Source organism: Pseudopodoces humilis, chromosome 18, assembly GCF_049639895.1.
Source record: "Pseudopodoces humilis isolate 2021_Gansu_Grassland_sample_001 chromosome 18, ASM4963989v1, whole genome shotgun sequence".
Classification (NCBI taxonomy): domain Eukaryota; kingdom Metazoa; phylum Chordata; class Aves; order Passeriformes; family Paridae; genus Pseudopodoces; species Pseudopodoces humilis.
This window is the reverse complement of record NC_142217.1, coordinates 14395183-14408479: the sequence shown is the minus strand read 5'-3', so window position 1 is coordinate 14408479 and position 13297 is coordinate 14395183. Positions and strand designations below refer to the sequence as shown.

The 13297-nt window shown below is 44.3% G+C and overlaps 1 protein-coding gene across 5 annotated transcripts in view; it reads right to left on the bottom strand.

Annotated features, from left to right (window-relative positions):
* The window catches only part of SDK1 (sidekick cell adhesion molecule 1), a 382780-nt gene that overhangs the window by 57504 nt on the left and 311979 nt on the right, over positions 1–13297 (bottom strand). For all 5 annotated transcript variants that reach the window (XM_088063904.1, XM_014252723.2, XM_088063906.1 and 2 more), the window contains 3 exons: positions 7541–7735; positions 3401–3602; positions 1498–1601 (listed from right to left, as the gene is read on the bottom strand). In XM_088063904.1, the coding sequence (XP_087920030.1) occupies positions 1498–1601; positions 3401–3602; positions 7541–7735 (501 nt within the window). The remainder of the gene's footprint in view (positions 1–1497; positions 1602–3400; positions 3603–7540; positions 7736–13297) is intronic.

The window sequence follows — 13297 nt, the reverse complement described above, 5'->3', positions numbered from 1 at the left end:
CTCCACAGTGCAATGCTCTGTGCTGCTCAGCAGAATAAATGCTCAGTTTGTTGGGGAGAAGAGACACTTTCACAGTTTTTCCTGGTTGTATTGTGATGAGGCCAAGCACAACTCTGGATCCACTGTAGCTAAATTCAAAGGGAACTTAAAATGAGATTTTAAATTCCAAAACAGTGAGTCAGTGCTGTCTCATTAGCACCAGTCACAGCCCACACTGACCCTGCTGCTGCTGTGCAGGAAGGTGGAGAGTCAGGATGCCTTTAAGGGGCTGTTTAGCATTAGTCAGGTGTTACACGGGTTCCTGTTTAACTTCCCACGCTCCTGAGCTCTGTCCTCTGCTCTTCTGATTTCAAGATGACATTCCTTGGCAAAATGGCTTCATATTTTTACATCTCAGTGTCATTTCTAACTCGTCACTCCTTGCTCTGTAGGAAATTATTCCTAGCACCATATTTATGTATAGCCATGGAATCATTTAGGTTGGGAAACACCTCTAAGACCATCAAATCCAACCATTAAGTCAGCACTTCCAAGCCTGCTGTTAACTCATGTCCCCAAGTGCCTCATGTACGTGGCTTTTAAATCCCTCCAGGGATGGAAACTCCACCACTGCCCTGGGCAGCCATTGCCAGTGTCTGAGAAACCTTACAGTGAAGGAATTTTCCCTAATATTCACTCTAAACCTCCCCTGGTGCATCCAGGCCATTTCCTTATGTCCCAACACTTCTTACTTGGGAGAAGAGATTGACCCCCACCTCACAGCACCCATGGATAAATATAAATTAATATTAATATAAATATATATATATTAATATAAATATATATTTATCTGTGTGTGTCCCAGGATTACCCAGCTTTCCAGGGTAAAAGCACATCCTGATGCTTTTCCTACTTTGCAGAGTTCCTTCCTCCATTCAAGACATGAGAGCTACTTCTGCATTCAGGCATCGACTTTATACAATCAAGGAATTAGAAGCTGATCTCTAAGGCTAAAAATAAAAGCCTTGTCAATGTCATTCACAGTTTATTAGTCCTGATCTTCAGGATTAAATGCTCATGTTTCCAGGAGCTTCATACCCTTTCTCACTTATACCTCAGCAATTTTGCCATTCTGCAGACTGATGTGGATTGTGAGGGGAAAACAATTGAAGAAACTTCTTCAAATGTATGCAGGGTTCTACATTTATTTTTAATGCTCTCTTGTAAATTATTCAATTTCTGCAAAGATAATGGTTAGTGCAGAGTTTGGAAGCCAATCAAACGGAGTTTAAATCCATTTTGAGACTCCTGAAAGTATGATTCATTATCAGAGGGCACAGCAGGACACTTAAAGGCTGTCTGTTAATTCAGCCATATCTCATTGCTACCTGTGTCAACTTCCTGTGGATAAAACTGCTTTGGCTGCTGGTTCTCACTCTAGTCTCCATGGATAAGACCCTGCAGTGGTTCCAGGAGCCCCTCAGTGATGCCCCCAGTGTGCCTCTCCTCCTCCCTTACCATCCTGCAGGGTCGTGACTGCCTCTGTCTCCGCGCTGAAGTCGCTGTCTCCGATGTCGTTGGTGGCCTTCACTCGCAGTTTGTAAGAGGTGAACGGGTTCAAGCTGTGGAACGGGGAAAACAGGGCTGAGGGATGGAATCTCACAACTTGCCTCCACAGAGAATGTGCCCACTGCCCACCAGAGTCACTGAGCAGTTTGTCTCCTCTCCCCATCGCCTCTTCTCTGCTGTCTCCCCCGGCTTTCCCAGGCGTTCCCACCCCTGCTGCCACCAGCACCTTCCCAGACGTCCCCTGCCCTGAGTTCCCAGAAACACTCATGGATTTGTTGCTGAATTAGGCACTAGAGAACACACCTGAGGCTGCAGCTCACGGAACAGCCCATGAGTGGGGCTCGCTATCTGAGCTCTACATGGCTGTGCAGAGCCTGGCTTTGCTGAGATATCCTTCAAAGCCATCTGGGTCAGCCCATCCTCCAAGCACGGGTGGGGAGGAGGCAGGAGACGTGCCCAGGGTCAGCCCAGCAGGCTCTGGAATTCAAAGTGCCAGCTCCTGACTAATTCCCTACACCACACCACTTGATCAGTGCATTTCGCTCCTGCTGAAACCCAGATTAATGCCATTACTCGGATTATTTAATAAAGACAGCAACAACAGGTTCCCTGTAGCTCTTTTATCTATGTGGTGCTTTAAGATATGCAAGGAGTGACTTCCAGCTGACATAACCTTGCAAAGATGATTCTGTCTTGGCTTGGCAGGGGAGGTGAAGGGGAGGCTGTCTTTGGAGTCACAGGCAGAGGTTTGAAATGCAGAGCTGTAACTTACGGGGGATTTCACTAATTAATTGGTAGTGTCTAACCATCCACTGGCAGATGTAACACTGACTACAAACCCTAGTTACTTGTAAGGAATGATTAAACACTAAGGATGATGCATTCTGATGGGCAGCACTCTCACTCCCATGACTCTTCTGGACTTCCACAAGAAAGTGCTTTTAGTAAGGGGGAGAAGAAATTTCTTTCAGCAGGGCCACCCTATCAGGACAGAATTACTTACCTACAGCAACTTGATTAATGTGAATCATCCTTTTTCATCTTTTCTTTTCAGTCATGCCAATGTCAAGTCTAAGTGACATAGATGGTTTCCTTGTTTTTACAGGTTTTGACTGGAAAGATACTGGCACCCAACCAGTGAGCTGCCATGTACGGCAGCCACCAATGCTTTTAATAACAGACCTGAAAAATCTGTATCTGAATGCTCAGAATACCTGATTCTCCTAAAGCTCATAGCCTTTTAGAAATAATCTGATTTGTACTGGCTCGTCAACAGAGGAAATGGACAGCAAAACAAGTACCTGCTCATAGACATTCAATTACTTCTGCTGATGTTACAAGGACTTTAATTACACCAGTATTGCAGAGGTTATAATGAAGCCTGAATAACAAAGTTTAAACATTCTGATGCTATCTATAAACTTCAGTATGGAAAATACAGATAAAAATGGTTCTCATTTCATCTGGAAAAGCTTATATAGAGATAATTGCAATGCAGCATTCAGAATGGATTTTAACATCAGTCACTACTGAAAGGATTTTTAACTAGTTGTATTTTACAGAGCACTGTGTAGCTACATATGATTTAGCCTGAGTAGTGTTATCTGTGGTGCTGAGCTTCCAGGAAAGGCTTCAAAAAGATGCACTGCAGTCCAACTTTAATTAGATTTATTGCATGACCTTCAGCAAATCTCCCAACTGCTGTTCATAACACCATCTCTAAAATGGAAGCAGTGGCCTCACTTAACCTCTCTCCCCCAAAAGGAACGTGAAGCTGAGTGATGCTTGTTTTGGTTTCCTAACTCATGGGAAAGCATGGGAATTTCTGTGCTAGCCTGGGCTCATGTGGTACCTTTCGATAATGCAGGATGTGGCCTCGTGGCTGATGGAGGAGGAGTAGGTTTGCCAGTCTCCATGTGGCAGCTCCCGCACTTGGACTGTGAAATAGCGGATCGGTGACGATCCGTCGCTGCCAGGGACCCACGTCAGCACCAGGCTCCGGGAGGACACGTCACCCTGCGGGGTCATCACCTGCCTGGGAGGTGCTGGTCGTTCTGCAATCAAACCAGAATTTAGCTGCTTTGAGAGGAAATCCAGAACAACGTAAAATGTGACAGCCTGGCAGATTTTCACAGTGGTAAAGCCATGGGCATTGAATTTTTGGATTTGCCACATGAAGTATACAACCATCCCATTCCTTAACCTTCTACTGCAAGGAGAAGAAGTAAAACTGATTATTATCTCCCTGCATCAAAGGTCACCATAGGATATAAACCTTTCACACAGTGGCCCTCAAACTTAGGGGGGGAACTTGACCCAGCAGGTTAAAGAAAAATCATCGGGACTGGCAGCCCAGCAAAGCAAGGCAATCTTTAATGAAACTCAGCTGTGCTCCTGGCTGCAATTGCTCTTTTGACAGAATCTGTAAATTAGCTCACTTTTTAACCTGTTCTTACTCCTTGGTACCAGGAACTCTGTTCTCTCTGTGCTATGCAGGGTCCTCTTCCCCCAGCTGAGGCACGAGGAAGAGGAAGGGGCGAGCTGGAACAGGCTGTTGTGTGGCAGAGTCCAAGCACACACAGCTGAAGCTGAATTTCTGGACCAGGCAAGGAACCAGGAAGTTCCAGGTGCTGTGGCTTCCAAACCCAGCCTGGAATCAGCACAGAGCTGGGGCTGGAGCACCTGGTGCAGGTCCCTTCCAGAGCTCCCCAACTCTTCCTTTCATACCCACTAACCTTGAACCTGCAAAGTCAAACCAGGCAGTGCTTAGGGAGATCTCTTCAGAGTAATTACCCTCACACCTCTGGGATGAGCAGGGAATGGCAATGCAGGTGTAAGCATGCCAGCCCCCAACTGTTTCAATACAGATCTCCTTTCCCGTCACCGCGTCTCCGCACTCCATCGATTTCAATAGAGAAACTCTATAGAGTGAGGAATAATTGTTTAATTGTTTATCATGAAGATTATTGATTCTGATTAAAATGTGTGGCATGTAATAAAGCAGAAATTGATTGGAGACACCGCAGTGACTTGCTTTTGAGAAGCAATTCAATTCAATTTCATCAGCACTTGTTTCCATAAACACACCTCTGCCTGCCTGATTCCTCACAGCTCTGTGTGGCCAGCGCTTCATTTCCCTACCATCCCCTAAAACCATTTCCTGCGTGTTTTGGCATTTCTCTGCAGCCTGCTCTCGCTGACATCAGTGCCCAAAGACTTGTAAGCTATTAGCTGGAGGAAGCCCTGGGTGCCAGCAGCCTGCGAGCAGCAGCACGACGCGAAAGGTCAGTGCCTTACACTGACAGGCGGAGACAGGGACGCGGGGTTATTCCATGCCAGGGAGGGAGAGTCATGCAGGGATTTTATACATTCTGCTGATAAGCTCTGCACTTTTGGGCAGGTCAGATCTTGCAGTCAGTCTCCCATGATTGGGTTTCCTTCTGCTGCTAATGGGAGATCTTAAAATCTCCCGTGTTGCAGGATATACTCCCTGACTGTTTGTACAAACCCATTAGTATAAAGAGTTTATTTATGGGAGTTTAGCCACAAGCAAGTGCTAAGGTGAGACTGTCAGTGCAGGCTTGACTCTTCCAGGCCACATGACTCCATAGACTACTTTTAATTTCTTGCTACATTTAAATTTTTTGACCCAATTCTGCCTTGATCACCGGTGTTGACTATTCTGAAGTGTAGATTCAAAGCACTGCAGCAGAGGCTCTGGAGAATACAGATATACAATATAACTTGGGATCTATAAATCACAGGCATCACTGCAAAATGTAAAGATTTATACTGGGATTAAGCAAGGAATTTACAAGGGCAAGAGTGACCAATTTTGTTAATTTTCAAGAGAATTGTGTCTGTCTACCTCAGTATCAAGCACTGTGAGGATATTAAATATATCTTTATTAACAGGAATTAAATATCTTTTCATTCTAGAATATTTATTGTCATGTATACACTTTTCAGGTTAATTTCTTGTTAGAAGAATAGCTGCAGTGCATAAATTTCTTTATCATCCCCTTTTATAATTCTTGCTGATGTGAGATAACACACTGTTAATTCTTACACTTTATATGGGACCAGTAAACTTGTAGCTCCAAAGCACACAGAGACCCAGCAGAGCTGTCCATCAAAAAGAGAAAAGGATCATGTTACACTGTGATTTGGGTACTCAAGATAACCCTAAAGCATTGATAGCAACAAGGGGTCATTGTTCCCACAGCAGAGCTGGGAGCTCTGCCTTGAGCCATTGTGCATCCTTGTGCACAGTCTGGGGAATCTCAGCACATTTTATTGAGCAGGAGAGGCTCTGAGCTTTGAGAATTTTCTTTTTTTGGCATGGTGGGCTTTTTTTTGAAGCCTCCACATGTCAGGCTTTGAACCTCCCCTTTGACAGCAATCAGACAGGGGTGGGAGAAACCTTGAGCTGATAAATCTCTTTGATGGACAGTATCTTTAACAGAGGCACTTCCAATTTCCTAATACATCTCCAGAGGTTCTTTCTCTGAGGACTGCACTGTTATGCACTGAGAAGGCTGCACATGATCTGCAGAGCTTTGCCAGAGGGAATTTTAAACCCAACCAAACAGGCCAGGATAGTTGAAATGCATCTCACAGGCTCTTGCTGAACATCAACTTCCTCCCTTCTTAGAAGTGTTAAAGAAAAAGGAAGACATTGTTGGCAAATACAATGGGAAATCCTTACTCTTGCAATAAATGTTGTGCAAGGTGTAGAAAGGACTTTAAACAAATGATTGCTTATCAAGCACATTTTAGGAATTAAATGTCATTGGTTGCATTATAGTGCATAACTTGGGCAAGAACCAAGAGCAGGCCACAAGCACATGCAGAACTTCTAACAACAGTTGAAAGATGTCTGTGGAGGTCTGGCCTGGTGACCTCCTGGACTGTGCTCCTCTCTGAACTGTGACTTTCACCAGGTACAGGAGTTGTATGGTTCTAGTTTTTGAGGGAGAGTTTTACTTAAAAAATATCAATATCCAGACATCACATGGCACAAGACCCAGTGGTGCTGGTAGATTTACCCTGGCTTGTTTTGATTTTGGCAGCTCATGAGACCAGATATGTTCTTTGCAGTGGAACATGACCTATGTGCAAGACCAGGGAAAAACCCACACTTTCTTTCTCCACCAACATATTCACCAATATATCCTCTTTAGCCCTGAATTAAAAAAAACCTAAAAATCTTCATGCACAAGTAGAAAATGCAAATTTTTTAACTGAAGCTCTACAGATCAGTACTAAAACTGGAGGAATGAGCAGTTCCTTGAGCCAAAGCATTAAAAACAAGCAGTGATGCAGAGCAGATCCTGTAATACCTTACATGTCTTTCACATTTCAGTACATTTGGTATCAAAGCATCTGGTTTCATTTACACACACATGTAAATGCCACCTTATAGATTCCCTTCAGAACAGAATTTGTCTGGAGAGTCAGGATGCAAACAACCATTTCATGGCTGATGCAAGAAGCAGAAAAAGTCTGGGCAATCCAGATGCAAAGGCTCTGCTCGAGCGTGTGGCAGCGAAAGGCCAGAGTAATTACAAACACATTAGGTCAGGGCTGAGGCACAATGGAGGAGCCATGGAGAAATTCTGCAACGCCACTGCCTCCCATTTTGCGTTCCCTAATCAATATAATTCATCCATCACTTACTTTCTTAAGATTGCAATCTTTCTAGAAAACGAGAGAGCTGAAAAAAACCACCCCATCTGACTGCAAAAGGAGGCTGCATATGGCCAATATAGCAGCTGATGGAAAAATCAATTCCAACAGCCTGGCAGGTTAGAAGAACTGTGTCTCATAAAAGTCTGCCTTGCTTTCTGAAATCATGATGTTGCTATGGATTGGGGCAGGTTTATGGGGTGAGAAGGAGGAGGCGTACCCTGCTATTAAAATCCCCGTAAGTGCAGCGCAGGCTCCAGGGCAGGCACAGAAATTCCCTGAACCCACGGCTTGCAAGCATTACCTCGTTTCTCAGTGGTGATCACCGTGGCTTCCAGAGGCTCCCCCCAGCCCTGCCTGGTCTTGGCAGATGTCCTGAAGATGTAGGCTGACTCTGGGCTCAGGTCTGTAGCCGTGAACTGCCGGACTGTGGAGCCGACCTCCACCGTGGTGAACTTGTTGGGGCTGCTGCTGGCCAGGCGGTAGGCGACCTGGTACCCTGCAAGCAGAGAGGGGAAAAGGCTCAGCTGGTTTCTCTAGCAGGGATAAAAGAGCTCCAACACTATTAGTTTATCCTAATTACATGCTTATCTGAAGTCGGGAGAAAAGTAATTTACTGCCTTTGGTGTTATAAAGCTCTGGTTTTTTGGCAGATGCCACACACCTTACAAAGGAAATCACTCACACACGAGGCTCTGTTGGATACAACTGCCATGAAACCAAGTTCATGTTCCATCCTTTAGGCCAACAAGATGCAAAACCAGTTTAATCTTTCCTGGGCATACTGGTACCTTTTTGGAAAGCAAAGGAACAGAGTTGGTGCAATGTGTCACCTGACTGAGGTGGTTCAAGGCTCCAGTTCCAGATTTCCAATCCAAGCTCACAGGTTGTTCTGCCCTCTCCCAGTTTCAGCACTGGTTTAAATTCAAGGTTCTTTAGCTGCAGCTCCAGCAGCTGGGCTGCTCAAACCATGCAGCCTTCACACTACTCCAGTCAAAGCTTGCTCCTATTTCTGCACGTGCTTTTCCCTCAGCAGTGAGTGCCAGAACTGCCAATAAAGCCACCCTTCCGTCATTCAGCATCGCCGCCCCTGCCCAGAGCCCGAGAAGGAGCCTGCAAGCTCTGTGGTCCTGCTTCATCCATGCAGGTCTCAATAATCAATTTTGCTGATGCCTGTAAGCAATAACCCCCCTTCCACCCTGCCTGACAATCAAGAGCTCACAGTTTAGCCTGGGTTATTAATGATTCCACTGTGCAAGGAGGGCTTCCAGGGCTCTTACGCACTACTAGCGACAACTGTCCCCCAAAGAGGGTCTGCCAAATGTTCAAATTCACTCTGTAAACCCAGAAATTCAATCAGGCTCTCGCTTCTGGAGCTCAATGGTAACTTCCAGTCCAGCAGCTGACTTCCAAAATCAATTAATAGCAGAACTGACGTGGGGTTTTATTGCCCGAGCTGAATGTATGATTAAATGCTCCATGGAGTTACACAGGGCAGAGCGCAGCCAACAAATCCAAATCAAACCAGCTGAAAACAAAACAGTCGTGGCACAGTTCTGCCAACCCTCTGCTCATCCTCTGAATGACAAAAGAGGTCTGCAGCACCTGAGCCATCTCTTTCTTATGGAATTAATATCCCAGCTAGAGTTTGAACTCCCACCGCATCTTGGCGGTAACAAGACCAAGGGGAGCCAAACCTGGCATGGTTCATTTGGGAAGGTCAGTGCATGAAATCTGAAGGGCTGATCTTACCTATGGCTATTAGAGAAAACCCAATGACATTTATTTCCCACTGTGAATATGCCACAATTGCCACATTGCCATTCACAGAAAAGGCCCGGAGTTCCTGCAGTCCCTGGAATCGATGCCACTCGTGTGTGGTGCACTCTGACACAAACAGTGGCATTTAATTGGGATGCAGATGGTATTAATTTTGTTGTGCAGACTCTCGAAGTGCCACTGATGATGCACCAGGGTTTCCTTGTTCTTTCTTTTCTGGAAGCTGCTTGGGGATGTAGGGCAACAGTCACAGCTGCTTGACATGGAACAATTTGCACTGACACCTCGAGGAGTGAGCTGGCTTTTCCAAGCACCTGTGCCTTCGGCCCCAGCTCCCCCAGGCTGTGGTTGGTTTATTCCTACAGGAACACTTCCACACCCGGGTGGACAGCTTTAGATTTCTTCAAAGGCTGGGAATAATGTCTTATGAGGAGTGCCTGAGGACTTTGGGCTTGTCTAGGCTGAAGGCTGAGGGGTGACCTGGCTGTTCTCTGCAGTTCCCTGAGGAGGGGGTGTAGAAAGGCAGGTGCTGATCTCCCAGGGTAGGAAAACACCGCTGCAGAGAGGTGGTGGCTGCCCCATCCTTGGAAATACACAAGGTCAGGCTGGACACAGCTCGGAACAACCTTTTTTAGTTGAGAATGTCCCTGCCCATGGCAGGAGGGTGGGACCAGATGGCTTTCAAAGATTGCTGCTAACCCAAACTATCCGGGTTCTATGATCTCCCTGGCACTGATAGGACACGTGGGGATGGTTCAAAACTGCTTCAGCCAAGGTTCACACTGGACATGAGGATGAATTTATTTACAGAGAAGGTGGTCAAACCCTGGAACTGCCTTCCTGGAGAGGTGGGCAATGCCCCAAGCCTGTCTGCGTTTAAAAGCCATTCGGATGAAGCCCTTAATAATGTTGTAACTTGGTCAGCACTGACCTGGTCAGGCAGCTGGACTTAATTATTGTTATAGGTGCCTTCCAACTGGAATAGCACATTCTATTCTATTCTATTCTAATCAATTAAAAAGTCTCCTGATTTTTCAGTGCTCCTGAGTGTGCTTAGATCTCAGCAAAGTCTTGGGGGCTTACACTTTCAACATTTCATTCTTTCACCTGCAAATTATCTCCTTTTATCCATGGGTCTAGTTCTTCCATTACTGGTCCAATATATTTCAACAAAGTATTTCTGTACTTTTAATGCTGCAATATTTTGATCTTTTTAAAAAGTCCACAGAAAGAGAGCAACGGGGAGAAGGAACTCATATATATGATCTTTTTTTGTTTATACTGATGTGAAGAATGTGGGAGTGAAAACCCCAGTGCAGGAACACTTAACAAGGAGGAAAAATAGTCAAAGAAAAGCACTGGGGAAATTTTGACAGAAGCAGGAAAAATGAAGGAAAAAGCAACTAAGATGGCTAAAGAAGCTTGATAAAGGGACATAAGACGTAAAGAATAAGACCTGGAGGGAAACAGAGAACATTAAAAGAATAGAGAAGTTGATTTATCTAGTTATTAAAAGATAAGTACGATATCTGGGACATATCCTTGTCACGTAATTTCCTCTCTTTTCTAAACCTTTGTAAAATATGAAGTGTAGTTTAAATGTAAGGGGGGAATAGAAAGATAACTATTTACTGCTAAATGGTGGCACTCATGCTGGAAGGCAATTACAAACACACCCAGGTTAGGAAAAGGAACACATACATATCTAGGACAATATCTTACACAAATGTGGGTCTGTGGCTAGTGAAAAAATTAATTTAGCTGTGAGAAAGAGGAAATCACTTGTCACAGCTTGTGTCTGTGACAGGCTCTGCAAACTGCCTTTCCTTGCATCCCTGTGAAAAACAGCACCAGCTCTCACTGCCCCCTCCTGCATCTGCTGTTGGCTCAAAGTCTGAGGAAATATCTGTTTTCCTGAGTTTACAAAACCACAGCCATCCCCTTAACAGATTTCCTAAGAAACTCAACACCTCCACAGGTCTGATTCCAAGGCAAATATCCAAGCTCTACCCCTGAACTCAGCTCATTTTTATTGCTACCTACAACCCACCTGAGAGACACACAGTACTTCATTCTCACCCCCTGCATCTCCAGTTAGTTCATGACAATGAGGATCCAGACTGGCATAAAAAGCATTACTTTTATTTTTTCTGAGTGGCACAGAAGACTCAGTACTTAAGCTACAGCTTGGATAATAACTAGGGCTAATGCAAGATCAAAAAGATAAAATTATTAAGTTGATGAATTTCAGCAGCAAGGGATAGGAGAAGAAAGGAAATGTTAAGTGAAATCAAACGAGGCAAATCAATAGAGGTAAACGGAAAGTGTTCAAAGAGAAATTAATGTATGCTTGAGGGCTATAACAGGCAATTGCTGCAGTGAAGGAATGAGCAGCTTCCTTTCCTTACTAGATTATGACAATAAGATGTTGCAGATACCTTAGGAAAAATAAATTTAAAAATCCAAAGTTATGAATGAAAGTATAACCTTTAAAAGGTGATTGGAGGAAACTTGAGGGAAAGGAATATCTTACAGAATGTGAAATATCTGGATGGTCAATAAGAATTCATATTATTTTCTTAACTTTTTTTCCATATACTATTAGATCCCAAATATTTTCTGCTAGCGGGAGTGCTGCCACTCACCAGGCCAAAACAGCATTAAAAACCCTCCTGAAAGATCAAGTCTTCAGGAGTTTATTTATTCATTGAAATGAGGTTTATTTTTCACTTTAGCATCTTTTTGAGCATTTTTTTGTGCAAGGAGTTCCACGAGCTGCCCACTTCCCAAACTCAATAAATGGCAGCTGCCTGTTAAACGTTAGGTGACCGCAACACAGCTGCTGGATTCCCCAAAGCAAACAGGCAGGAGGAGGGTGACAACACCCCATGAATATCAAAAAGCTTTCAAGCTCATCACCATACAAAGCCCTTCAAGAAGTGACAGCACCCATTGGTGCAGGCCATGGTGCAGCAGAGATACAAACACTTATTAATTTGTCACAGAACTCGGGGAGAGCCGAGCGATACCGCGAGGTTACGCCCGGCGCGGCGGAGCAGCAATCCAGTTTGTTGATTTTCCTGCTTATCTGTTTTAGGGCCAGCGGGTGTGCAAATGCAGCCTGGGATCAAAATAGGAATTTGTAAACATGGATTACATCCAATTTTGGTTCTAATTCTCGACAGAGTTTTTACACTTTTTTTTTTGTTGCAATAAGCTCCAGGTAAACGCTAAATATGAGGATACCGTGAGGAATATTAACCAGGGCCTGGGAGGATGTGGGTTAAGCTCTCGCTTTCAGGGGGAGCTCATGGCTTGAAGTGCACAAATGCACATTAATGCCTCATTTATCTTTAATAGTATTTGAGGAAATTATGTGGGTGCTGGCTGACCTGAGTGCAGAGAGGAAGACAGAGTGAAGCCTCAGATGGTTGGTGTAACATTCCCAAAAGGAAAAAGGGAAATATCTCACAGTCTTGCACAGTAAAATATTTAAACAAACAAACAAGTGGTTTTCCCTCTTGGTGCCTGCCAGTATTTCATCCTGTTAATCTCTCTCTGAAATGCTAGAACATGTTTTTATATAGATTACAGAAATGTTAGCTGCAAAGGTGCGTGTATGCTCAGAGGACAAGGCAGGCAGAGCAGGAACATTAGTTCAAAGGCTCTGAATAGAAGTCGCTCTTGCAAAGCAAGTGGTTTTTCTTTTGAGCCCCATGAGTGAATAGAAGGGCAGCACACAAAATTACACTCACTTATTTTTCCCAATTACTCCACTTTGGTGCACTTGACCAGGGGGCTGCAGTGGTGTTTTGGAGGTTCATTATAGTAATGAGATGTAAAAAGTGTACAGGGAAAAAAGAAAGCCCCAAACTCCCCAAATTTGCAACCCTTCCTTAGAACGTTACACATTGTTTTTTTATCTGTTTTTGAAGCACAGCTCACTTCTTAGAAAAGATCACAGAAGTACCCAGCATGAGCAATTTTCCCTTTTTCTCTCTTTGCAGCTAACTACTTCCTCCAGGAACCTCAGTATTTCTACCATTGAGAAAATAAAAGTGAGAACTGTTGAATAAAGACAATGGACTTCAAAGAGGTGGATGGGGGGGACTGGCAGGTAACATCACCCTGGGAAGGAATTCTAAGGGAAAAAGGAATCCAAGCTAGCTGACCGTTTTAAGAGACAAAAAAAAAAATGGTACAACTATCCCAATGCAGACAAAAGATGTTAAGAGGCCAATATGTTTGCATTCAGAGCTCACTAATGACCTGAAAATCAAAA